Source organism: Uranotaenia lowii, chromosome 2 (assembly GCF_029784155.1).
Source record: "Uranotaenia lowii strain MFRU-FL chromosome 2, ASM2978415v1, whole genome shotgun sequence".
In the NCBI taxonomy this organism is placed as follows: Eukaryota; Metazoa; Arthropoda; class Insecta; order Diptera; family Culicidae; genus Uranotaenia; species Uranotaenia lowii.
This window is the reverse complement of record NC_073692.1, coordinates 151,207,504-151,234,268: the sequence shown is the minus strand read 5'-3', so window position 1 is coordinate 151,234,268 and position 26,765 is coordinate 151,207,504. Positions and strand designations below refer to the sequence as shown.

Sequence of the window (26,765 nt, the reverse complement as noted above, 5' to 3'; positions counted from 1 at the left end):
TCCATATTCCACATCTTTCTTCTCCATTCTAATTTTTTCTTATCTCTGCATATCTCTCATCCCATCTTTAAATCTCTTTTCAACTCTATTCTCAATGTTTTTTTTTTATTGACAGACTATTGTATTTCTCAAATGCAAAATTTTATTTTCAAAATATCTCTCATCACAATTCTACATCCCATTCTCAGCAAAACCTTTTCAAATCTTTAAATTTTATTTATTTTTTGCATATTCTTCATCCAATCCGAATCTTAAACATTTTTAGCAACAGGACTTTCCTTAAAAATCCAAATCAAAATAAAAAATCAGAAGGCAGCAGCCTTGAAAATCTGCGCTCCCTAAGCCATTTGTGTCATTTCCCACCGGAAGGCCAAATCAAAACAAACAATCAGCAGCAGCAAACCTAAAAATCTGTACTTCCTTAGCCAATTCAGTGTTTTTTTTTTCACCAGAATGCCAAATCAAAGCAAACAATCAGCAAAAGCAGCCTCAAAAATCAGCACTTTCTAAGTCATTTCCGTCTTTTTCCACCTGAAGGTCAAATCAATGTAAACAATCAGCTGAAGCTGCCTGAAAATCTGTGCTTCCAAATGCAATCCGTATTTTTCCTCTGGATGACCAAACCAAAACAAGCAAACAGCAGCAACAATCTTAAAAATTTGCGCTTCTAAAGCCATTTCTTCTTTTTCCACCGGAAGGCTAAATCATAACAAACAATCAGCAGGCTTGAAAAACTGCGAGAGCTGCCATTAAAATCTGAGCTTCCAAAGCCAAATTCTCACTTTTTTCAGTAAACGGATCAGAAACAATTTTGTTTGTAGCATGAAATTTCAATGAAAATGTTATTTAAAAAAAATTCAAATATTTCACGAAAAACATTTTTTAATAAATAAAATTGTAATACATGACAAAATGACATATTAAAAGTATTTTTTCAAACACATATCATTGTGAATCTATCGTCATTTTATGCGCTCTCTACCTTTATTCTACCAATCACGTCACTGCACTGTCGTGATTTAAAGATTATTATAAATCTCAATTCAGAGATTCACTCAGGCACGCCTGTCATTCTGCCTAGTATTGCCAAAATAACAAACTTTGCCATCATAGACATTGATTTATTATTTATATTTATTATTGATTTATTAGGATTATTTCATATATTTTTTCAATTAAATTTTATTTATTTTCTGCATATCCTTCATCTCATCTTGGCTTTTATTTTTAAGTAGTTTCAACTGATTTTTGTCAAGATTTATCAAAATCATTTTTAAACGTGTCAAACCTAAATCGTTATAAACATAAATAAAAATTTTGCAGATGGAATTAAGTGATAACAATTAAAAAAAACCAATCCAAATATGTAACACACGAAAATTTGATGTCTTTCCTAAAGTTGTCGTATTTTATTTCCAATGAATGTACTTTTGAGCTACCCAAATTAGCAGCCTATTGAAAATCGTATGCGCTGCAGGCTAGAACTTGAGTCGATCAACGAGCCTGAAATTGGTTTGGAATTTTGAGACATTTTGTTCGGGAATAATATGAAAACTTAGGTTTTCATAAAAAGTTTCGTCCTTTACTGATTGAATTCTTTTGAAAGTTGTTTTACTTGAATATAAATTTCTTGAATAATGACAAACATTTCAGCCAAAGTCCTCACTTCGATTAGAATTATAATATAAAAAAATCATCATAGTTTCAAAAATAGCCTATCATTTTTGCCCACTGTTAATGAGGTTCGAAAGGATAAGACAAATTGTGTTTATACTGTTATCTTTAAATATGTATAGTCCTAATTGTCGTTAGTAGAATTCGTAACATAATGCAGAGCGATTCACTAACATTTTTTTTGTTTTGGGAACATTATCCTCAAAAACGACCGTGTTCGTCGATCGACACTGGAATTTTCAGAAGTAGATTTTCCCGTTCTCATCAAACTATAGAATTAATTTTCATATAAAGTTAATGCACATTCTATGCATCACCGAAACACTTATAATGCTAAAATCTTGCTATTTGACCCTATCTTAGAAACGTCAGTCGATAAAATCATTATACTGTAAAACTTTGGTCACCAAAGCTTTTATAAGACATGTAAGCAATTTTAGTTTTTTTTTCGATTCCGTAAGCTCTTCGAGTTTTTTTTCTATTATTTCCAGCAATCATGATGGCTATTTTTTAACCAAAAAAATGCGCATCTTTTCTTCTGCCAGACAGGATTATGGGTAAAATGTGTTTGAAACAATATCTTAAAATAAATGTGCCTCGTCAAATCTCTAGATGTATGAAATTTCTATTAAAATTTTTAATAAAAAAAATAAAATTTCAAATAATTCGCAAAAAACATTTTTCAATAAAAAAATTAGTAATACATGACAAAATGACATAATAAAAGTATTATTTCAACCACATAACATTGTGAATCTTCTATCGTCATTTTGTGCTTTTCGATTTTGCAACCAACAACGCGTTAGTCATGCCAATGCCTGATAGCTTTATTATGGTCATAAAATGGCTTATTAGCTTTATAGCGGTTTTATTAGAGCCACAAAAATAGCTAAATTATGACGTTTTTATTGGCGTTTTGCAGCAATACTATGTGACATTCAGCACCAACTGGTTTTCACATTCGGAACTAACAAAAGTGGGATGATGTGTATACAAATTGATTCTAAAATATAAATTTCTTTAAGACTGTTGAATTTGAGACAACAATTATGACTGAATCATGTAGGAAAACCACTCAATAACTAATTTCAGTGCTTGTGGCATATGCAAATACATATTTCTTGGTTTTCCTAACAAAATTCGATTTTCGAAGTACATGAAGAAATTTTTGATAGAGATTAATTCTGGTGCATGTGTTAGATACACGTGATTCTGCCGGACTTATTCTTAAGAGATGAATTAATAATTTTAAAGAGAATGTTTAAAATTTCCTTGTTGAACTTTTCATTTTCAATGCACTCGAGAGAATTTTCCTCAAAAATTATATTTCAGTTTTCAACTCTGAGAAAACTGATTTTTAATAACTACTATTTTGAACTTGTTGTCTCAAATTTTCAAATATTTTAATTGCACCTGACAACGATTTTATTTACGACATCGAGCATATTGTTTGGTCGTGCATGGTCCATCTTGTCGCTAGAACGAATTTTTTAGACTCCCTTAGGGCCCGAAGAAAACCACCCTATGTTCCAGTGAGAGTTGTGCTGGCTCTGATAGACTTGGAATACATGTTCGAAATATATCTTTTCCTAAAAGCTATTGATCTTCGTGACACATTTAAACATTAAACATTCATCAACACATTTAAAATTTTACATTTACACAATTTTTATTTCAGAAAACTTTGCGGCACGCTATTTCAAGGAAAGGCAGAGAATAGCGCTAAGTGCCTGGATTTTCAATTTGTCTTGCCAGCATCTACAATATATTCTCGGTTGCTTGCCTCTTTGCTATGCTGTTGTGTTTTGGGCAAATGATTGATTCTTTTAAAACTTGTCTGAAACGACATTCACCAAAAGGAATCGAAATCGTTATTAATTTCAATGACTTCCTTTCGCCAATTGCCTTCACACACGAACACGAACAAACATTCTCCCTCTCAGCAGTACTAGTCGATTTGACGTAAAACATTTATTCCGGGAACAATTCCTCAAAATTTAGCACGTATCTAAAATATTTCATATGTTTATTTCAAATAAACTTATTAATAGAGAAGATTATTACTTTACCAGCGGTTTCTTGACAACGTTTAGATAATCCGTTATACAACGCTATGATTCTGAAAGCATGGAAATATTCTGCCATTGGGTTGTTTTTCCTGGCCGCTTGAAGTTAGCATAATTTTTTTTTCCAGAAAACAAGGAATAATTAAAAATTAAACAGCGATTCGCTAAAATAATATATCAAAAGGAATTAAGTTCATATTTCCTTACCATCCCAAGCAACCAAAAGTCCCGTGCTTACTTAAAGATGGAGCTCCGAAGTTCACATTTGGTTGAAAAAATGTTTTACGGGAGTTTCAGGTGACTCATGTCACGTAAAAGTTTCTCAGGAACTTCCATCGCCTTTTGAAAGGTTAAATTATCGTTAACGGAACTTCTAAGCGCTTATAATGCAATTTCTAGAAGGTTGTTAACGTTCGCTTAACACTTTCTAACGCACCGTTAAGATACTTTTAGGTGTTTCAAAGAACCTATATGGGAATTCTAAGCGACATGTCAAAAATGTCTGTCAATTTCTTGTCATGGTATTTGTTAAGGGGGGGGGGTAGGGTCTAACACTTTCAAAAAATCGTTTTTTTTTTATTTTTTTATTTTCTTATAGTAAAACATTTCAAGAATGTTGTGTCAAATTTTCAAGTCAATTGAAGCAAAACTGTAGAAGTTATAGGCCTTTATCTCCTCCTATCTAATACTGCAAGAAAGCAAGAGCAAAAACTTCAAACGCGTTTTTCTCGAAAGCACATTTTCAAAGTCCGTGGACATCGTCATTTGAAAACTACTTATCCGATTCTTTTCAAATTTGGAATATATTTTCTACATATAAAATACCAGACCCCAACGTTTTTCTTGTTTAGTTTTAAACATTGTTAATCACTGAAAACCGCATCAAACGACCATATGGGTATTGGGTAAAAAGCTTAACTAGTTGAAGACGCTATCTGAAACCGCCTTGAAATATAATATGGCGGCTTCCACTGAACTTTAAAATGTTGTAAATGACTAAAAAGCGCAAGAAACCCTAAAAAGGACTAAACCCGAAGAAGTCAAATTTAACAATCTGACGCTACCTTGAAATCCAAGATGGCGACTTCCACTGATTCTGACAAAAATTGCCAAATTTATATTTTATTTTTTTTATGAAAAAACGACACTTCTGTTTCAAGTTCCCAAACTTATTGAATACTGTTCCTCATGACCTCTTTTTCAAAATTTTCATTCAACACGTCATTCACTTGCACCACTTTTATCTTCCCTCAAAACCCAATCTGGATAGTTACAGAGCTCAATCCAGAACTTGGACGCATGTTGTTCAATCTTGAAGACTGAACAAAACGGTTATGCAATTGAAAAAAAAACTGAATAGCATGAAATATTCCTGAACCCGCCAATATATTAAGCAAAATAATATTTATATCGACGCTTACACTACGAAGATGCTGAAATGATAAATGATCTGTTGTTGAAGTTACAGTACGATTATTAATTAGCACAAGAATCACTCACCGACGAAACCTTTGTGCTAATCGTTGATCGACCATTAAAATATAAACTTAAAATAAAAAATAATCTTCGACAAAACAACCCAGTACGTGAATCGCAGTATTGTCCGGCAATATTCGTTCACGGACTCATCTTCGTGTATATTTTAACCAACCGTTACTGTACATATCTTTATGAATGCTGCCTGATAAAAGTTTAATATTGAATTTTACTATCATACTTATCACACAAAACTATCATACCTTACACTAAACACTAGCACAAACCAACAGAAAACACCAGAACATAAGACAAAACATGTCCCTCGGGATTAAAAACAGGTAAATTATTGGTCAATTTAATTTTTGTTTATTTATTTTTCTTGAAATTCAAATCCTCGATCTCTAGCTAGGAATTACTTTCAGAACTGAGCAACCACATCTCTAAATTGAACTTCAAAATCATCGACAGTAACTGGAGTCAACGAAAGTGCAAATCAAAATTACGTTTTTGATTGGAGTAGCGAGATGCAGTCGATGTTGTCGGTGTGCTTAATTCTGATACAAAAAAAAAAGATTACAAGTCGAGGCGTTTCAAAAATTTTCATGCAAAAAAGCCAGCACCTTACATGAAAATCTTTGAAACGTTAATAATGAAATCTAAATTTACAGATTAAAATTAGTTCACAAATAATACAAAAATGATTCGAAGTGTTGATTGTATGGATCTCCATTTAATCTTTTAACTGAGGTTGTACACAATTATCGGATTAAACGCGATTGTCTTGAAAAGATTCACAAGCAAATGCAAAAGTCAGAAAAGCAGAGGCAGACAATTCCGAATAATATTATCTATGTTGAATCAAAACTATGGAGTGAATTCTTTGTTCTACCAGCATCATTCACGTACATTGCATTAAGGTACAGAAATAATGTTCCTTTCAAACTTTTTAAGGGCTGAAATTACATAGTTTTAGCAATTAGACCTACCATTGAATATTTATTTTTATCAACTTTTTGATCAACTTAATCGGTCTTAATCGTCTATTAAGTAGTGAAAATTTATCAATTTTAAAGTTCCAACTATCAGGAATATTTCAATTGCCTTCAGGTAAGCGACATGACATGAAATAAATTTCCCGTTTCTCAAGAGACCACCTTAACACAGTTTCTTAACATACATATATACATTTTCTAACGTCCTCTTTTCTTCGACAAGCTCTGTAACACCCTCGTACCACTCATTCTAATCCTGCTTGATGGACTCTTCTCCCGGGTCCAAATCTCCTTTGAGACATCAGTTTCATGTTTTCGATCCGCCACAAAAAAAAACCTACAAAAAACCCACTCCCCACTCCACAGGAACTCTGGCGAGGGACCCTCAACTGGACGGCGTGGCGAATAATGTTGCTATTCGTGGGGTTTATCGTGTGCCCCCCGGTTTGGATCATCTTCACCCTGCCGCTGGGGCACAACTTCTACAAGGTTCCCATCATCAAGTTCATGTCCTACCTAACCTCACACATCTACCTTATGATCCATCTGATGATCGTCGGTATCACTCCAATCTATCCGGTTGTCCGGGCCAGTTTGCTCCCCTATTGGTACGAGTGGGGTTTGCTGGTCTGGCTCAGCGGATTGCTCCTGTTCGAGCTGACTAACCCGAGTGACAAATCCGGTCTCGGAAGTATCAAAGTGTTGGTGCTACTTTTCGGAATCATCGGCGTCGGAGTTCACGTGTCCGGGATGCTTTACGTGCACAAAACCTACTGGCCAACGCTACTTTACTGCCGGAATCAGCTGTTTGCACTGTCTTTTCTGTTGGCTTGTGTGCAAATTCTGGACTTCCTTTCGTTCCATCATCTGTTCGGTCCGTGGGCCATCATCATCGGAGATCTGCTCAAGGATTTGGCTCGGTTTCTTGCCGTGCTGGCGATCTTCGTGTTCGGCTTCTCAATGCACATCGTGGCACTCAATCAGTCCTTTCACAATCTGAGCCCGGATGAGGTGCGAAGACTGCCGATCTCGACCCGAAACAAGGAAGCGTTCAGCGATGGTAAGTTTTGGCTGCTATGCTGCTGAGTAAGTTACAATAGACTAACTGTTGAACGAACGAAAATGGTAACCGATGTTGGTTTCGTAACTTATCCGTGCGCGTTTTATAAGAAGATTGATTAATATTTGGTTTTGAATTACTGCACAGTTTTTACAGTACAGGTAGTATTTATTAGGCTAACTACTCGTAAGTAATGGTTAACAAAAATTAGTACGTAAGATAACAATGGTTTGTTGCACTTTTTCTTGTTGTTTTTGTATTAATCATCATACATTCAGAGGAGCTGGATACAAAATTTGTGAATAGAATTTAAAAATATATATTAAAATTTGAACTTTCTTTGTACTCTCTTCAGGTTTTTTTATGGTTTAATTCATTGCGCTTTTTTTTTAATTTTATTTACCATTCTTACACAAGGACACCTTATTATATTTATTATAAATCATAGACTTTGCTAAATATGAGAGTATGCTTTAAAAATCCTTGTAAGAAATCAGTTTTTAAAAATTCAACAAATTCCAGGATTTTACCTCCAACCGGCTGTTGGCAACATAATCGCTCCAGACTTTAGAAAACATACCTAAATATTCATGAAACTTCGGTTTGCTGTATATAGGTGGATATTATGTCAGTAGCTAACCTCTGTTAATTGCCTCTAGAGATGAAGGTTCTAACGGCATGTTCGAAAATTGATTTATCTATTAAAGTGATTTTTTAATCGTTAATTAACAAACGTATGCAAAAGCATTGGAAAGTGATTTTACATCTACAAAAAAATTCAATCGACTGATGCATCACCCCAAAAAATCAATTTACGAACAAGCCGTAAATGGTAGTCGTAATATTTTTCTAAGTGGCTCCGCAGTTTTCAAACACCTTATTCGATATAACGTGTAAATTTCGAACTAACGGTGATGTGCAAAAATCACACTCCATTTTGACTGCTCCATATATTTCTCGATAATGTGTGAGAGAATTTGGCAAAATAAGTGAAACATCTTCGATTTATTTGAGACACCTAACCATGTTTGTGGCTACGTGTAAAATGTTTGAAACGATTTATCAGTTTCGATAAGTGGCCAATATTTTAAGCAAACGAGCCTTATTTTAAAACTCAAAAGCACCAAAAAATGATTTTCTTCAAATAAAAATCCTAACAAAAAATTGTTAATGTTCAGAAAGTATGTCACATTTTTAAAAAACGATCTTATTTTACACAGTTTTATTCTCAATGGTTTTTTTAACGATTTTCTAAGATATCCAGAACTGGTCCTAGACATTGATGATATTTCCAAACTGCTTAGTGGTTCTCTTAACTAGCTTCTCGACATAACCTAAACAGAAATTGTCAGTTGGTATGCGAAAGTTCTGAAACAACCGGAGCAAAAAAAAATATGCATTATAAATCTTTTAGCTTCCGATTTCACTAAAATCACCTTTGAAAGGTCTACCACTTTGGAAATGACCGATTTACAACAAAACTGACCACTCTACTCGAAATGAACAATAGTGATTCCCGATTGTATTGAAATAATTTTAAGGATTTCTTTTTTGTAGGTACACAACAATCGTGAAAAATGTTGAAAATATATATCATATCGTTAAAATTTAGGATAATTTTTATAGTTTAGTAATTATAGTTCAGCCCTTTCATTCGGTACGTTTACCGAGCAGAGAATTTCCCTTTATTGGATTCATCTGTCCCTGAGTAGTGTTGTTGTAAAAATATTTGCATTTGTTTACAGCTTCCGGTCAAAATAGGGAAAAATGCTCTGTTATGCCCCATTTATGCGAATCATCACTTTTTGACCCGTTTCAATGAAAATTGGCCGTTTTGAAAGTAATTCTATTTCGGTTTTTGTTCCGGGTGGCGCGTTATAACGAGCCCAAGAGCTGTGATAAAACGTAAAGTTACATGCTCTATTATGCCTCACTTAAGCAAACCACTGATTTGCTATATATTTCACATACATTTTGTATTAAAAAACAAGCGTACTCGTTGAAGAAAAGTGTTTTCTACAAACGCTTATGATTTTTTATTACTTAAATTCATTAAGTTGCTTTAAAAACTTGATTTTTCAAAACCATATTCAAAACTACAGAACAAAACTGTGTTGCAAATACGCGCCGCTGTGTATTAAATACGCGCTTAGAAGCCTAACGCACCCGAAAGCAGCCGAAGGCTTAAAACACACTAATACTTACAGACACTTTGACTAGAACGAAAATCAAAATGAACTAAACAAAATAAAAAAAAAATTAAAGTAGATTTTTTTGGGCTCAATATACTCTCAATACTGGTTTTTAACTTTTTGTTCACTTTCAATGAAAATTAGCCGTTTTGAAAAATTAAAGCTATTTTCAGCCTACTGCGATTGGCGTGTTATAACGAGAGCATAATTCGTGATAGAACTAACCCATAAAAAGCATTCCTAAGACCAAGCCCACCGGGCGTTGCTATTTCGGTCGGTATTTTAGGTGTTTGATCGGTTGCGTTTTTATATACTTACTGATTTTCGCACCCACCGTTGCCATCCAGGTTGGTATTTGTGTTTGTTTATTTTCTGATAGCGACGACCGGCTGCGTTGCTACCGGGTTGCTACATAAACGCATCTTGTAACAACTTACTGCTCGAATGCAATTTCTCGAATCAAGTAAGCAACTGTTGGTGCGATGATGGGTTGTTAGACATGTTGCTGAATGTACTCAATTCGAGGTTTAGCAACCATTGGTGGGCCTGGTCTAAACGAGTTCAGATGATTTTTAAGCATAAAATCATAGTTTAGATTCCCCTCTATCGATATGTAAGATAATATTATCTTATTCGTTTTCTCTGCTTGCTTGGTGACACCTTATTGAAAGTGTTTTAAAATTTAGATCGATAGGAAGAAAAATCTGAATTGTGAAATTATCAAGACACAAGGGAATTTTGAGGAAAAATTCATACTTGCCACGATCTATCACAGCATTTGAAACAAATTGGTAATATTTTGCAGACTTAAAATGTTACAGGTTCTTCAAAACAAGAGTAGCGCGTATTAGCCACATGGGGCGTTATATGAACTTTCCCCCTATCCATAAGAAGCATATTTCAGCGAGTTTTATGTGACTTTTCAACATCAAATCATAATTTAGATTATTCTCTATCGATGTAGCATATAATATTTTCTTATTCATTTTTCTTATTGAAAGTGTCTAAATATACATCGAGATGAAGAAAAAACTAAATTGTGAAATTGTCACGATTCCGGAACATTTGAAGATAAAAAACATACTTGCCATGGCAATTCAGAGCATTAAAAACTAATTGGTAATATATTAGGGGAAAAGTTCATATAACGCCCCATGTGGCTAATACGTGCCACCCTTGTTTTGAAGAATCTGAAAAATTTTAAGCCTGCAAAATATTACCAATTTGTTTTAAATGCTGTGATTGATCATGGCAAGTATGAATTTTTCCTTAAAATGTCCCTGTTTCGTGATAATTTCACAATTTAGGTTTTTCTTCATTTTGATCTAAATTTTAAAACACTTTCAATAAGGTGTCACCAAGCAGAGAAAAACGAATAAGACAATATTTTCTGACACATCGATAGAGGAGAATCTAAACTATGATTTAATGCTAAAAAATCATACTGAAGTCGCTAAGGTATGCTTTTTATGGGTATGTTTAAGCTTGCCAGATTGCCCGGTTTTATCCGGGTTTGCCCGGATATTTGATGCAAAATTTCGATAAAGTCCGGTCCGGCCCGGTTGCCCGGATATCGTGAAAAAAGTCCGGATATTGCCCGGATATTTTCACAATTTTCACAAAGAAACAACAAAAAAATCAAAGTTTTTGAGTAAGTTTCAGCAAAATCGATTAACGGTATGGAAATTTTCAACGGTTATTTCAAATAATTTCGCTGATTTACTTTAAATATTTAGGTGTTCAAAAAAGTTTTTGGAATTCTGCAATTATATTAATAAAATATTAATTTCAATTTTTTTGCATTTTTTCTTTGCTTTTATGTATAATTACACCTAAATTTTGCCCGGTTTTTGCCCGGTTTTTGGATTTGAAAAATTGAAATCCATGCCCGGATTTTGCCAGGTTTTTTTGAAAAAATGCCCGGAATTGCTAGGCCCGGATGGGAGTGGAAAAAATTCTGGCAACCTTAGGTATGTTCTATCACGGCCCATGCGCTCGTTATAACGCGCCAATCGTAGTAGGCTGAAAATAGCATTAATTGTTCAAAAGGGCCTTTTTTAATTAAAAACCCAAGCAACCAAAAGTCTCGTTAAAAAGGTCGAACACAGCTTAACCAGCATAATCAATGTGCTGAAGTTCGTTTTATTCAGCTCAAAATTTAAGTTCTTATTGAAACTTTGAAGTTCCATTACAGATTTGAACGGCCTTCTATTCAGCCCACAAGTAAACGTTTAATCAGCAAAAAAATCTTCTCTCTTCTCTTACTTTGGTCACCACCATGTGATGCTGCTGCTGGTTTCTCGGCATCCATCTTTAGTCCTCCCATCACCTCCCTCAATTGATTTTACTTTATTGGTTTGTTTTTAACTTTGTTCGATACATGCCAGCACGCACGCCAGTGCTGCTACACAATTATTTGATTCGCTTATTCAAGCAATCAAACAACCTAATGGAAAAAATTAGTCCTGTTACCAGATTTGAACCCGATCCTCCGAGATGATAGCCAAACACGCTGCCACGACGCCACGCCTAGATGTTGCCTTGCCGGCAGCTAAAATTCGAAGTGGTTATAAGCTCCCTAGAATACCCGCAAGGGCGGCCAGCAGCAAACACGCATGTTGATTATTAATAAGTAATTAATGTCACAAAAAAGGCTATTTGAGGAACTTCTTGGAACTTAAAGTTCACAGAAGGCTATTTGATACCAAATTTGTAACTTTTATACAGTGTGGATGCGATTGACATGTCACAAAAAAGGCTATTTGAGAAACTTCTTGGAATTTGAAGTTCACAGAAGGCTATTTGAGACCTAATTTGTAACCTTTATAATGTGTGGGTGCGATTGACATGTCACAAATAAGGCTATTTGAGGAACTTCTTGGAACTTGAAGTCCACAGAAGGCTATTTGAGATCTAATTTGTAATTTTTATACCGTGTGGATGCGAATGACATGTCACAAAAAAGCTATTTGAGGAACATTTTGGAACTTCAAGTCCATAGAAGGCTATTTGAGGAACCTTTTATAACTTTCATGCTCACATTCGAGGAAATTCGGTACCAATTCCCTTTGGAACTTTTGTTCAGCGAAATTCGAACTATGGAGGCACGAGTTTAAGTAGATATGAGACTTTTGGTTGCTTGGGAATGAACATAAAGTCTAAAACCATATTTCGAGCGTTAATTCACCCCAAAAAATCTACTTTTTATTTTTTTTTTATTATGATTAGTCCATTTTGATTTTCTTTTCAGTCAAAGTGTCTGTAAGTATTGGTGTGTTTTCGGTCTTCGGCTGCTTTCGGGTGTGTTCGGATGCTAGGCGCGTATTGAATACACAGCGGCGCGTATTTGCAACACAGTTTTGTTCTGTGGCTTTGAATAAGGTTTTTAAAAATCAAGTTTTTGAAGCAACTATAGCAATTTAAGCAATAAAAAATCATAAGCGTTTGTAGAAAACAATTTTCTTCAACGATTGCACCCATTTTTAACACAATTTGTACGTGGAATACATAGAAAATAAGCGATTCGCTTAGGTGGCGCATAATAGGGCATGTTCCCCTACAGGCTTAAACTGTTACAGTTTCTTGAAAACACGACTGGCGCATATAAGCCACATGGGGCGTTAAATGAACCCCTAAACAAGAAGATTCCGGACATTCGATTCGGCACATTCGAGTTCTTTGAAAGCTTCCACATTTGAAGGGGAACATGCTCTATTATGCGCCACTTAAGCGAATCGCTGATTTGCTATGTATTCCATGTAAACTTTGTGTTAAAAACAAGTGTACTTGTTGAAGAAAAGTGTTTTCTACAAATGCTTATGATTTTTTACGGCTCTAATTCATTTGGTTGCTTTCTTACGGCTTACTTATACTAATGCACTGTGCAAAAGCCCTATATTCAATACGCGCCTAGCAACCGAACACGCCACAAAGCAGCCGAAAACCGAAAAAACATCAAAAACCAAAATGGACTAATGAGCATTTTAAAAAAATGAAAAGTAGATTTTTGGGCTAAAAAATGGTTTTTAAATTTTTGTTCACTTTCATTAAAAATTGTCCCTTTTGAAAAATTATTCATTTTTCAGCATATTACGATTGACGCGTTATAACAAGCGCATGGGCCGTGATAAAACAAACCCACAAAAAGCATATCTTAGTAAGTTCAGTATGATTTTTTAGCATAAATTCATAGTTTAGATTCTCCTCTATCGATGTGTCAGGAGATATTCTCTTTTTAATTTTTCTCTGTAGGGTGACACCTTATTGAAAGTGTTTTAAAATTTACATTGAAATGATGAAAAACTTAAATTGTGAAATTTTTACGGCACAAGGGTATTTTAAGGGAAAATTCGCGGGATATACGCGCGGCGCGTATTAGCAACATGGAGCGCTATATGACCTTTCCCATCCGATGGGAATTTTCTGTTTCAAGCAGAAGCGCTGCCCCAAATCATTCAATACAAAGAGGATATGTTGAAAAAAGGGTTTAAAAACATGTTAAAATATTTCAATAAACAAACCTTCTTTTAGATATAATTATGAATTTTTAACTTTTTGTACATTCCCGAAGAGATTAACGTAAAGAAACTGAAAAATGCGCTATACACAAAAGGGAATTAAGTCATTGTGAATCTTTCTATTCTACTGTTTGGCAATCATCAATTGCGAAATGCTCAAAGTATGCGGTGAACCAGAACAAACAATGTTTTGGTTACGCGCGGCGTTGCAGAATTTGTCTGCTGACGGATCGTTCCAATCCTTAAAACGTTTGGCTCGAGAGGATCCGGAACCGAACCGGTGAGTTTCAACAAAAAGAATCCAATGTTTTTGTAAGTTTGAATTCAATTTTTGTCTCAGATTTTTCATTAATGATTCCATTTTTTATTATAAAAGAAGGTATAAAACATTTAAGTTATACTTAAATGGGAAAGTTTTCAAAAAATATGATATCTCATTTTTTGAAGCGAGGATGTAAGATGTTGTTGAAATGTTATTTTGAAATCATATTTTCTGACAATTAAGGTTTATCAACATCTGAAATACTACTCCAGTAAGTAAAAATTACTACATTTATAACCGCATTTCGAACCAGTACAAGATTTTTAAAATGTTTAGGTTTTGGTACAATTGTAAATGCATTATCAGCAGGCTCTGACAATTTCACTTTCAATCGTCAATTGTCAGTCGAAAATGAGCACAAAACGCTTCATTCGACGAAGTTTCACTTTCAATTTCTCTTCACATCAGCCTCTCTTCACATTCGGTAATTGCTTACTTGAGTTCGCTCTCACCTCGGTTTCATTCGTTCGAAGACGGCAAACGTCGATTTCATTTCGAAACCAAATTCGAGCACATCCCTTTCAATGAAAGGTTTCATTGCTTATACACAAATACCTACATAACGAAATCTGGCAGATGCCGGCTGGAAAACAACAATACTCTCCAACAATTCGTTTGATGTCGAAACTGGAGATGCTGATTGCGGGCGGCTCAAATCACCATTAGCTTCGTTCAATCGTTGGTAAAAATCGGTTTCAACTGGTTTCTGTCAACTTGTAGGTGTTCAAGAAGCCAACTTTTGGTCGAAACTAGTCAGGTCATTGTTCAATGGAGCAAATTGGAACTAGTCGAAACCGATGCAGCTGGGCATCAGGATTCGTTTCGACCTGGTAGAAATCGGTCGAAGTCAATTGGAAAGAGACAGGTGATCAACTGTCAATCCATTTATACTTGTTTCGACCCGTTTCGACTAGACTTCATTAAACAGACCTATTGATATTCTCTTCTGCTGACTTTTGATTCTCTCTCTGAAGGGAAGCTGCTTGACGTTAGTTGAAGTGAGGCGAATAAAAGGAAATTTCAATTTCATTCTTTCCTTTCGACGATTCCGAGCCCTGATTATCAGTGTCTTTCATAGCACAATGAAAAGTCGTGGGCGCATTTTTTAACCCAAACGGCAGTTTCAAAGTCTCATATTTCTGGTAATTGACTCTAAGTTATTATTTCAATCTTAGTGTCTTTCTTCTGATTCTAGGACAAATGCTGGGGATCTACAATCATCGGTTCAGTTTAGGAATGATATTGTTGAAAGAATGATGCATGGTACATCCTGAGATAGTGCAGACATAACAATTTCAACAATTAGCTACAAAATCAATTTATGTGGAAGCGTTTGCCCTATCTGGATTAAAGCGCGGTCTAAATTCTGAACCGTGTCAAAGTCCGTTTTTTTTCATACTTTTGCTCGATACCCAAGCTTTGATTAATATTGTTTCGGTTTTTTTAAAATAATTTTTTATTTTAATTTTTTTAATATTGTTTTTTGTTTTCTTTTATATGTTTTTTCGTAGAAACCAGAAGACGGGAAATTTTTTTTCCAACTGTCTTAGCTTCCTGGGAAATGCTTATTCAAATCTCATTCTTTCAGATAATTTCCGAAGTTTCAAGTATTCTATAACTTTTGAATTTAAACACAAGGTATCAACTTTACTCTCAGTCAGAGAAATTTCAGGTTTAGAATAAAAAATTCGTTTGTCGTTATTTAAATTTACTTCATATGTATGTTCCAAATTCTTATCGTTTTTCTCATCAATATTTGCAAACAAAATTACATAAAAAATTAATAAAAAGTATCCAGCTCCACTCATCGATTACTAATTTCTCTAGATAAGGCCAAATAAGTTGTGTGAATAGTTTTACTTTCATTACATCATATTTCTCCCCGCTAACCATAACCTACATATTGTCCTCTTTAAACTGTACTTAACAACCTATACTTTCCCACCCCTCCTACCCTAGAGGATGATTTTTTCTCATCAGAAGAAGACCAGGAATACTTTAGCGATGAGGTCGAACGCATAAAGCGAGCTGCCGCCGGGCAGCCCATCACCGATTACAGGCGTAAACACAAAACCGACAGTAAGTTCCGAACTAAATTTGATGGCTCAGCAGTGTTCGAAGGCTCAAAATTACTCAACTCCTAAATAGTCATGATTCGGAAACGTGAACTAGTTCAAATACCTTAGTATTTGAAGCCATAAAAATTATTATCTACCTCAAACATAAACAAAGCGAATGCGGAATGTTTGCTGTCAAAGCACGGGCCTCAACGGCTCTGGAATGAAAACGCTCACCACATGTTTAGACATTTGTTTGTCCTGAGTCCTGAGGAATCAAGTTCCCATGATTGGGAAATGTCGGTGTTTTAGAAAGCACTGCTTCAAAATAGTTTTTCCATGGTATATTTCTTTAGATTTACTTAAACTCAATCCTTCTTAGTCCAGTTACGTTTTCTAAAGCTTGAGAATGACGATCGAAGTTCAATAGAATCTTTGCCAACATAGTTGAACGTTTTTGTTTTTATTTTTGTCAAGATGCAGTGTTCAAAATTGTAAATCATACCTGTACGATAACATCATTGATAGTCGAAATTATGGCCTAGCGAATGATCTGTGTCTTTTTCTGAGAGATATGCTTGTTTAAGTAGTTGGTTTTTTTCTTTTATTTTTTTTTACAATAATTTAATTATGTTTCTCACCGTGTCATAATTTATGAATGCACACAAACTAAAGTTTACATAAAGATAGATATTAACAATACAGTTGAATGTAATTCACCGGGTGCATGGGAACTGTTGCATACTGGCTGCGGAATGATGCACCGGGAATGTGGAAGGCTTAGATCCAACGGATGCGGAACAACGAAACACATGCAACTGGTAATCGGCGTGAACGGAGGCTGCGGCATGCATGCATGGTAGTTCAAGATTATGATTTTTGTTTACATTTTGAGTTGCATTTTCTTCGGTTCTAGAGTTTGTATGTTTATTATAAACCTCCTGCACAGCCATTAAGTGTCGATCCATGTGATATTTACATTTCTCATGAGCACCCATTGGTAAATGATTGTTAACTGGAATGATAGGAATGGAATTGAACAAAAACAATATTAATCAGATATTTATTTAAACATGTTTAAGGATGATGCACAAGAGTATTTTTTGGTGTTTAATTTCCCTCAAAATGTTTCAAAACATTGTAAATTTATATCCATGTGAAATATGATAAAAAATAACTTGAGTAGCCAGCAAACAAATGATGAATACATAAGATGATTTCTCGGGGATATTCCTGGTTCCGGTAATAACACCAACTTTTAAATTTCAGCAGTATGGATAAAACCCCTTGTCAAGACACTTTTGTAGTACCACTATGGAAGTTTCCGCCATTTTTCACCACTGAATTTGAAATTCCGCCCGGACATAATATCTTATCCATCGAAAGTTTCTTAGCCATAGGCCAACATTTCTCATTGGTAACTGGCTCAATGTTGTAAATTCCTCCGTCCTACGGCTTACTATGACGGCCATTAGTTTCCGGACACTTTTTGCTTTCAAGATTCTACTGGCTTGACTCCCTGGTTTGTCGTCTACGCTATGACACTGAAGGCTATCTGTTTCTATAAGTTGTTCAGCAAGATGGTAAGCTTTTAAACGAATGACATTTCAAGGTACGGGGAACAATTGATTCCCTTTTTGCTACTCTATGTTCATGGATCTAATAGGATGAAGCATCGCATACCCAATTGGCTAAGTGGATTTGGGATTGTTTTAGAATTTCTCAAAACCCTGGCTTCTAGAAGCTTTGTTTGGCTTAAAACTCGTCCATATATTTTTTCAGAATTTTTAAGTAACGTTTCCATGAGCAAATTTTAACAATTAGGTTTATAAGGGAAAATTGCTAGGCTCGGATCCACAAAATGAAGAAAGAAGAGGTTTTCCCACACATTCAAAAAAGTACAAAATTTACTATGGTAAATGTTATTTACCAGAAAACTTCTGCAAAACTCATTGATGAGTGAACCAAAACGAAGCATATGAGACCAAACGGCTTGGAAGTTCAAGACATTCTTCTCAAATCTTTTAGTCTTTTACCCACGTATAACCCTACCCTGTAGAGTAAGGATGCCAGATTGCCCGGTTTTATCCGGGTTTGCCCAGATATTTAACACAAAGTTTGACAAAAGTCCGGCCCGGTCCGGTTGCCCGCATTTCAGTTAAAAATGCCCTGATTTTGCCCGGATTTATTCACTTTATTTGCCAAAACAGACAAAAAACTAATTTTGTTGTAATTTTTGCGTCTAAAACTAAATTTTTTGAACAAGTTTAATAAAATGAGAAGTTTTTTCGAAAGCGTATAATACAATTTAAAAAGTGGTGATGAAAAAAACTTTGTCATGTTTTTTTTCCTTGATTTGTGTTGAGTTATTCCTGGATTTGGACCAAACATTGCTCGGATTTTTGGTCGACATTTTGGAATCAAATGCCCAGATTTTGCCAGGTTTTTAGATGAAAGTAGCCCGGATTGTCCGGCCCGGGTACGTGCTGAAAAAATTGTGGCAACCTTACTGTAGAGCCAATGTTTTTAACCATTCATACTATACATAACCACAATAAAATCTTATATTGAAAGTCTTTGACCTAACACGTTCAACGCTACTGCAGGCCACTGCGATACTCATAAACGAGGCCAACTGCATCCTATTCTCATACTTCCCCTTTTGACGGCTTGAGGCCAGACCCCTCTTCTTTTGTGTTTCTGACCTCTTTTTGCTATGTCACGAGGTCCGATCAGTTACCCACCGTGTGTCGATCGTATATCGATTATCCTGAGCTAACTCCTTTCATGGCTTGGAGAAAGTTCCGTCATTTCCCTGCAGCTTTTCCTGTAGCAAACAGCACTGAACGGATACATACTCTTTTATGGTCTTTCCTAGTGTCATGCAAGTTCCCAGTTCTTTGGAAAGCTATCATCTAGGCGACAAGCCAAGAGAAGGCCCTCTGTCACATCTCCTGTACCAGTCAGTTGTTGAGTGTTGCCTAGAATGCTCCAAATTTGTATGAGATATTTCAAGCTTGTGAAATGTTATGCGCTGCAGGCTTAAATTGATCCTAGGCCTAGTACAAAGTCTCTTGACAAATTTGGGCAAGATCGGATCACGGAAAAGGGTCGCTCAACCAACCTAAAGTTTGTATGGGATTTTGAGACATTTTTTTTGGGAGGAACATCATAATCCAGTTTTTCATGAATAACTTTGGTCTCTCTCAGTCGAGTTCTTTAGAAAGCAATATTTCTTAGAGCCTGAACTATGACAAATATTTCATCCGAAGACTGCATATGGTTTCGACTTATGATAAAAAAGTTATTAGATTTCAAAAATGGGGTAACTTTATTCAGGGTGACATTCATTGTCTCATTGAAAGTCAGCGAGACATTGTCTCTCATAAAAAGTGATGAATATCACCCTTAAAAAAGATAACTATTTTTTGAAGTGTGTCTTGTGTGTCTTAACTTGAATCTATATGTCTTCGGATGAAATACTTGTCATAGTTCAGGCTTTCAGAAAAACGTTTTCAAAAGAAATCGGCCGGAGGGGACCAAAGTTATTCATGAAAAACCGGATTTTGATGTTTCTCCCGAACAAAATGTCTCAAAATCCTATACAAACTTTAGGTTCGTTGAGCGACCCCTTCCCGTGATCCAATCTGGCCCAAATTTGGCATGATGCCTTGTACTAGGCCTAGGATCAATTTAACCTGCAATGCATAACTTTTTCAAATGTAGGGTCATTTTGGCACTCTACGGTTGCCGTAAGTAGGGTGTTTGCCACAGTTGATGGAAGGCTTATTTTTGCAATATTCATTTCAGAGAATGCTTTTCTAAGCCAAACGACTACTGATTTAAAGCCCAGACCGCTTATATCGAAAGGTGTTCCCTTGAACTACTCTGCTGTGATGAAGTCATCCAGTTTTTTGCACTCTAAAATATCTGCTGGTGACATGACTCAAAAAATTGCTTCTTCGCCTAGATTTCTTTTAACGAAGCTTTTGGAAGTCAGCGTTCATTTTAGATCTAAAAGCAACTCGCGTTTTAGGGTTCGTTTTGATTTGATGGTTTAGTGGTGATTTCAGAATAAATCCGTGTAAGGAGTGTTCATTTTATAAAACGGACACTTTGTTTTGACGATATCTTATTCATTTATTGACCAAATAACATAGAGTTTTCTATAAAACATTGCAAAACTAATCCAGAACAAAAAGAAAGTGAGAAATTTAACCAAAAGTTTTCAACGATAAAATTGATGCTCTTTTCCTCGAACTCCCCTCATAAGCCTCTTTACAGTTTCCGGCTTGACTTTTCGGCTGGCTTTTTTCCACATTTTCATGAACTTGTCGATGGACTGTGCTTCTCTTGTCCTTTTTCTCAAATTGTCCTTTTGCTCATATCAAACATATCTTGAAGGATTTCAGTAGTTTGGGAGTAGTTGAAGCGTAGTGTGTGGAAGCAAGGTCAGGCCAGAACAATGGTGGGCTTGTATGATGATAAAGAGGAACACGGCGTTTTTCGATGCATTCCTTACGATAATTTCCACCAATGATGGTACCTGTTGTGAAATATGACGAACTTCTTTCTCCGCAAGAGAAGATAGCTAGCAAAACAAGCACTTTTTGCCAAACTTTTCGATTTCAATGGATCGCTTATCATGAGGTACCTCCATACCAACAATTGAGTTGAAAAATTGCGGCCTAGGCTGTCTCCAGTTTGCAATATGTTTCATCGTTTATCAAAATGCAACCGTTAATTTGCATCTTAAAAATCGTATCAAGTCTCCGGCATCGTTGCTTCGCTCGTTCGTGCAGTTTCGCACTCCGTTAAGGATGTCTCTGCTTTCTGTAGGTCTTACTGTGGCTCTTTCGTTTTGTGTTTTGGACAGTCCCAATGGACATTTTTAGTTTCTTGACAATTCTTCGAACAGAGTTGTGTTCATGTGATAACGAAAGCTTAACACATTTCTTCTCGATTTGTGGGTTCACTGTGCCTCTTCTGGTTTCGGATCTTGGCAAATCTTCAAGAGTATGGTGCTCTCTAAACTTCCTGATGATTTGAAAAATCGCAGACTTCGATCGTTTCACATGGTTTGCAATATTTCTACATAATAGTCCATCTGAGCAGTACTTTTGAATTATAAAAACACGGGTTTTTTTTTATCAATTCGTCCCATTTTACGAAATTCAGTCGCTTTCTCACAAAAAAATATTAGTCAGCGCTTAGTCAATTAACTTTTATACACGATGAAACCAGTTTCATCAAATTTGGGTTAAACGTCAACTTTTTATCGTAACATCTAGGTGTCCGTTTTATAAAATAACTTCGAGACTTTGACTTCTTCGATGGTACCATTGATGCAACCAATTTTACCACCTCCAGGAACTTCTCCGCAGCATCGGATTTACGTCCATTCCACGATGGTATTCTGCAGAGCTGCTTCACAGAATGACACATGTTCCTTCAATGTTAGGGTCTCCTCAAGGTTATTATCCCTGTCATACGCCCTCCAACTTCCTCAACAGCTGGTGTACCTTGTGACAGTTCAGTGGTTGAAATTCAGTTGGATGCCCGTAGTGCATCAATAAATGCGCATCTGATGTATTACTTGTAGGTTATTTTCATCCGGCGCTTCTACTACGATCGTCTCTCTATTGTCTTTGACAATTCTACTCTGTTCCTAGGACCTTCATAAGACCTTGAAGCTTTAGTAGCTTTGTGGTTCCCATTCCCACTGGCACCACTTCTTTACTTGTTTCTTCGTTTCCTCATCTAAATGTAACGCTAAAAACATTATCCCACGGGACAACCAAATGATGAGCGCATTTTATCTCCTCGCATACCTTCTCTAAGGTCCCCTTATTCATTCATATACCAATCGGTTTAACAAGTGTACCAGATTATCCCCCCTAGTAATAAATATCTATGTACATATAGGGGGAGTGACCCTACTTTGCGTCTAGCGCCTAAATTCGTCCTAAAATGCCAAAAATTGGAAAAAGTTTATTTCCTGATTCCCTTAATACCGCTTTTTGCCATAAAAAGCCATTCTAGTAAAATTTTCAACGGTTTTAAAAAATTACCTTCTTTTTAGTGGTTAAACAGACAGCTCAATTAGTGGGACGCATTTTTGAGAAATCAAAGTGAAAGGGGTGAAAACATGTTCTTTAACTGTTCAAGCCAAAGTTCAAAGAGAAAACGTTATCGCTGTAATGAATATGATCCAAACTATCTATGTTTCCTAAAATAAAAGAAAAACAAGGAAAAACCTGTAAGGGTCCAAAAATAGGGAACTTTCGTCCACTTACGATGCTTCAGTTTTAGATCTAACATAACCAAAACTCTGTTTAAACATAAACCAATCAATTAAGGTGCAAATTTTCAATTTTGATCATCCATATCAGTAAGATCCCAGAGTACGAAAACGTAGTCTGGCAAAAGAGGGACAGTTACATAAAAGATGGAAGAGATCTTGCACATCTGATTCACAATTACCACATACTGGAGATTCAGCACGCTGAATTCTGTGCATATGATAATTGAGTGTACAATGACCGGAGAGTGCTCTGATCAGGATGTTGCAATGAGATTTACTTAAAGTTAACAAGTATCTCGATATGATTGGAGATGATTTTTCTAAAGATAATTTTGTTTGGCGATACTCATAGAAGGTTTAATCCATTGACTTCAACAAGTTCTTCGACTGCTTTCCGGCATGCGATTACCAGTTTTGAACTAGTACTGGAAGCACTTAGTGACTTGAACAGAAATAAATGTTCTGAACATAGTTTTATTTTGGAGTGCAATTTGCACTTCATACATAATAGCATATAGGTCAGCCTGAAAGACTGTACAATATCTACCTAGAGGTTGAGCATGTTCTATGTTCAACTGGTGATAGTAAATTCCTGCACCTTCACGGCCGTTTTATAATGAATCGTCAGTATAGAATACAATATGAGAGGACATTTCGTCCTCTACGAAACCTGATAACCATTCTTGAAGAGAAAGAAAATTGATTTTAAAGCCCATGTAGGGAAAACTACTCGAGAGTGTCAAATCGTTTGGCGCTAAATTAATCACGTTTAATCGAACTAATTCAAGCCACACATTTTTAGGTGTCGATGATCTTTCGATATTTCCTGACACCCAGAGACCAATCGCCTGTAGACGAACAGCACATAAGAAAACTTTCTGTTTTAGGAACAGGTGTAGAGGTTTGATAAAAAAGAGCCTCTAGTGCTGCAGTTGAAGTTGTTGTGAACGATCCGGAGATCCCTAAAAGACACATTTTTAAAAAGTGATTTAGTTTTGTCCGAACTGTATTAAATTCTCCATTCTACCATCACACTAGACACCCATAGGCCAGAATTGGTCTTACTATTGTGGAATAAATCCAGTGAATATGTTTGTGTTTGAGTCCCCAGTTTTTCACGTTTGCTCGTCGGCATTTTCCGAAGGCCATGCATGCTTTGTTGATTCTGAATTCGATGTGATGTGATCAGTTTAATTTGAAGTTAAGAATGACATTCAAATATTTAACTTGATCAGATCCAGTAATTTTGGAACCATTAAGCAGCAGAAGGCGCACATCGCATGTGCTTCGATTTTTAGTGAACAAAACAAAATTTATTTTAAGATGATTAACTGAAAATTCGACATGAGAACACCATCGTTCAACAAAGCGCAGAGCTTATTGCACTATAATGTGCTTATGCACCAGCAAAAGATAATCATCTGCGAATCCATTGGTAGGTGTTTCACGGTCATTGAGTTTTCTCAACAAACCGTCTGCTACTAGGTTTCACTAAAGAGGTGATAGACACCTCCCTGTGGACAACCTCGTTTGCTTACTTTTCTAATTGAAGCCTGTCTTGAAGATGAATATTCCTGTTACCTAGCATTGCGCTAATCCGAGCCATTTTCAAATGTTCCTTCTATGTCAAGGAATGCTCCCAGACATGGTTGTCTCTGTGAAAAACTATTTTCAATACTGTATTACGTTGTGCAGAAGAGTTAATGACGATTTTCCTGTTTGATATTTTAATGTGCCGCATTAAGGGATGTTGGACAAAGCATTCCTGTCTGATATGATGATCAATTATACGTTCGAGTGCTTTTAATAGAAATGAACATAGACTAATATGTCGAAAGCCGCTTATAAACATATTTACAAAACAAAACTCTGTCCAAAATTCTCAAAAGAACGATTATTTATCATTCCAGTTGAACAGCTTCTTACGGTAGTTGATTTTTAGTTTGCTTAGAAAAAAAATGTGTAACAACCAGTTGTGTCCCGCCTCCATCACCACACACTCAAAACAACAGCGTGAAGACTACTAACTACATCGAATTGGAAAATCAGATTAGTATCCTAGCTGCTAGAAGCCCTAGTCCGCAGGGACCTTTGAAGCTAATCGAAACCATATCTTGCGTATCTTCCAACAATCATTCCCGTTCGCCGTTCTGATCGTCAACAGTTCCGATGACCCCGATCATTGCCTTCGAGCGGCTTTTCTTCGCCGTCTTCGGTCAGACCTCGCCGGACGACATCAACAGTCAGCGCTCGACTCGGCCCGAGTGGACCGAAAATCTGTTCAAAATTGTCTTTGGCATTTATATGTTAGTCTCCGTAGTTGTACTAATTAATCTTCTTATCGCGATGATGTCGGATACCTATCAACGCATCCAGGTTAGTTCTCAACCCTCATTGACCATAAATATTTGTTTTCTTTTCTTTCTCTTTCTTCGTATTTCAACGATGTACAACACTGTACGTGTTCAACTAATTGGAAACAATTGGACGAAAATCACCTTTTCGAAAATTAACCAACCCAAATTTTAAACGCACCGGTTTATCTGTCATCGACCATCGGACACGAACAAAACAAAAAAAAAAACACGCCCATCGGTCGACGCCTCTGCTCTATCTCTGCCCATGCGTCCATCACAAAAACCAAATTGACCACAATCCAATCAAAATAAAAAAAAACATGGCGACATCCACATGATAAAAAAAAACTCCCACCAATCTGCTGCTGCTGCTGGCCATCAACAGTGCGCATGAATCCGATTCTGTCCTTTGAGCTGCTCTTTTTCGCTGTATTTGGTCAAACCACCACCGATCAAACACAAATTGATAAAATGACACCGAATACAACACGAACGCAACCGTATTGGACCGAGTACTTGTTCAAAATTGTCTTTGGCATTTACATGTTGGTATCAGTTGTTGTACTTATCAATCTGCTCATTGCTATGATGTCTGATACGTACCAGAGAATTCAGGTATCATATCGCTCCGATTTCAACGAAACATATCCTAGTTTCCCCTCAATAAGTGATTGTTATACGTACAATTGGGCACCCACCTAAACACACACTCTGCATTGACTTATGTTAATTGATAGTTTTCCGAAAAGACACACTTCCCAAAATTTCCCGACCAAATCTTACACCTTAAACCTGTATATGTTTCTTGAAAAATCAACGTCAACGAAGTTTGTAGTTTATTCTGGTAAGGGCGCACACCCATCTTTCGGTCTTCCAATCCCAACAACTTTTTTTCCTTTTTTCATCTTGCTTGTTCGGAGGTGCCTTTGTAGATAAGTTTGATAACTGCTCAGGGATTAATTGTATGAAATAAATAATACGGTGACATCATAGATTTACTTTATAAAGGAGGGACACTGCTTTTCCTACGCACTATTCACGAAAATATAGAGAAGATCTTGAACAACCATTTCAAGTTTGTACGTACAAAATAAGCATTTTCCCGCTAATTGAGGGTAGTAGACATTCGAAAAACAACTTTTTTAATCTGTTTAATAGAATTAATTTCTCAGCTTTCTTCAAACCTAGCATATTTAATTAAACCGAAACTAAACGAGAATCGAAGAACAAAGCTTAAATGAACCGCAAAGATTAAACAATTTGAACGAAACATTGTTTGGAAATAGTAAAAAATGACGTAATTATCTTTATTATATTCCGATTTTACCTCGAAAAAACCACTCATATTCAAACGCTTAAATTTTTGACCGCGTTGATCGATTCTGATAAAATTTACCAGAAACTAGAAGAAACTTTTAAACTTTAACTCATCAAACTTTGGGATGAAATCGTAAAATTTGACAAAGTTACAGCTTATTTTCTGAGGAATCCAATTTTTCCCTTACTTCAACAAAAACGCTGTATCTGTCTTCCTAGAGTATGCAGAAAGTTAAAAAAAAAACAATGGATAAGGAGTTCATGAGTTTAGTAAACTCGAGTGTAAGTACATATCATGAAAAAAAAAACTGTGGAAGAAATGACAGTAGTTTAACGTAATGTTTTTCATTTTACTTGGGAAATAAATCAGTTGGAAGAAAACTGGCATTAATTGTCATAATTAAAATCTCGATAACATTCAAATGATA

At 35.8% G+C, this 26,765-nt stretch overlaps 1 protein-coding gene across 7 annotated transcripts in view; it reads left to right on the top strand.

Annotated features, from left to right (window-relative positions):
- Positions 1–26,765, top strand: part of LOC129748982 (serine/threonine-protein phosphatase 6 regulatory ankyrin repeat subunit B) — a 205,757-nt gene that overhangs the window by 157,888 nt on the left and 21,104 nt on the right. For 6 of the 7 annotated variants that reach the window (XM_055743795.1, XM_055743794.1, XM_055743797.1 and 3 more), the window contains 3 exons: positions 6,578–7,271; positions 16,262–16,381; positions 24,828–25,039. In XM_055743795.1, the coding sequence (XP_055599770.1) occupies positions 6,578–7,271; positions 16,262–16,381; positions 24,828–25,039 (1,026 nt within the window). Of the gene's footprint in view, positions 1–6,577; positions 7,272–16,261; positions 16,382–24,827; positions 25,040–25,405; positions 25,636–26,765 lie in introns of all 7 variants that reach the window. The other variant, XM_055743796.1, reaches the window with a different exon arrangement.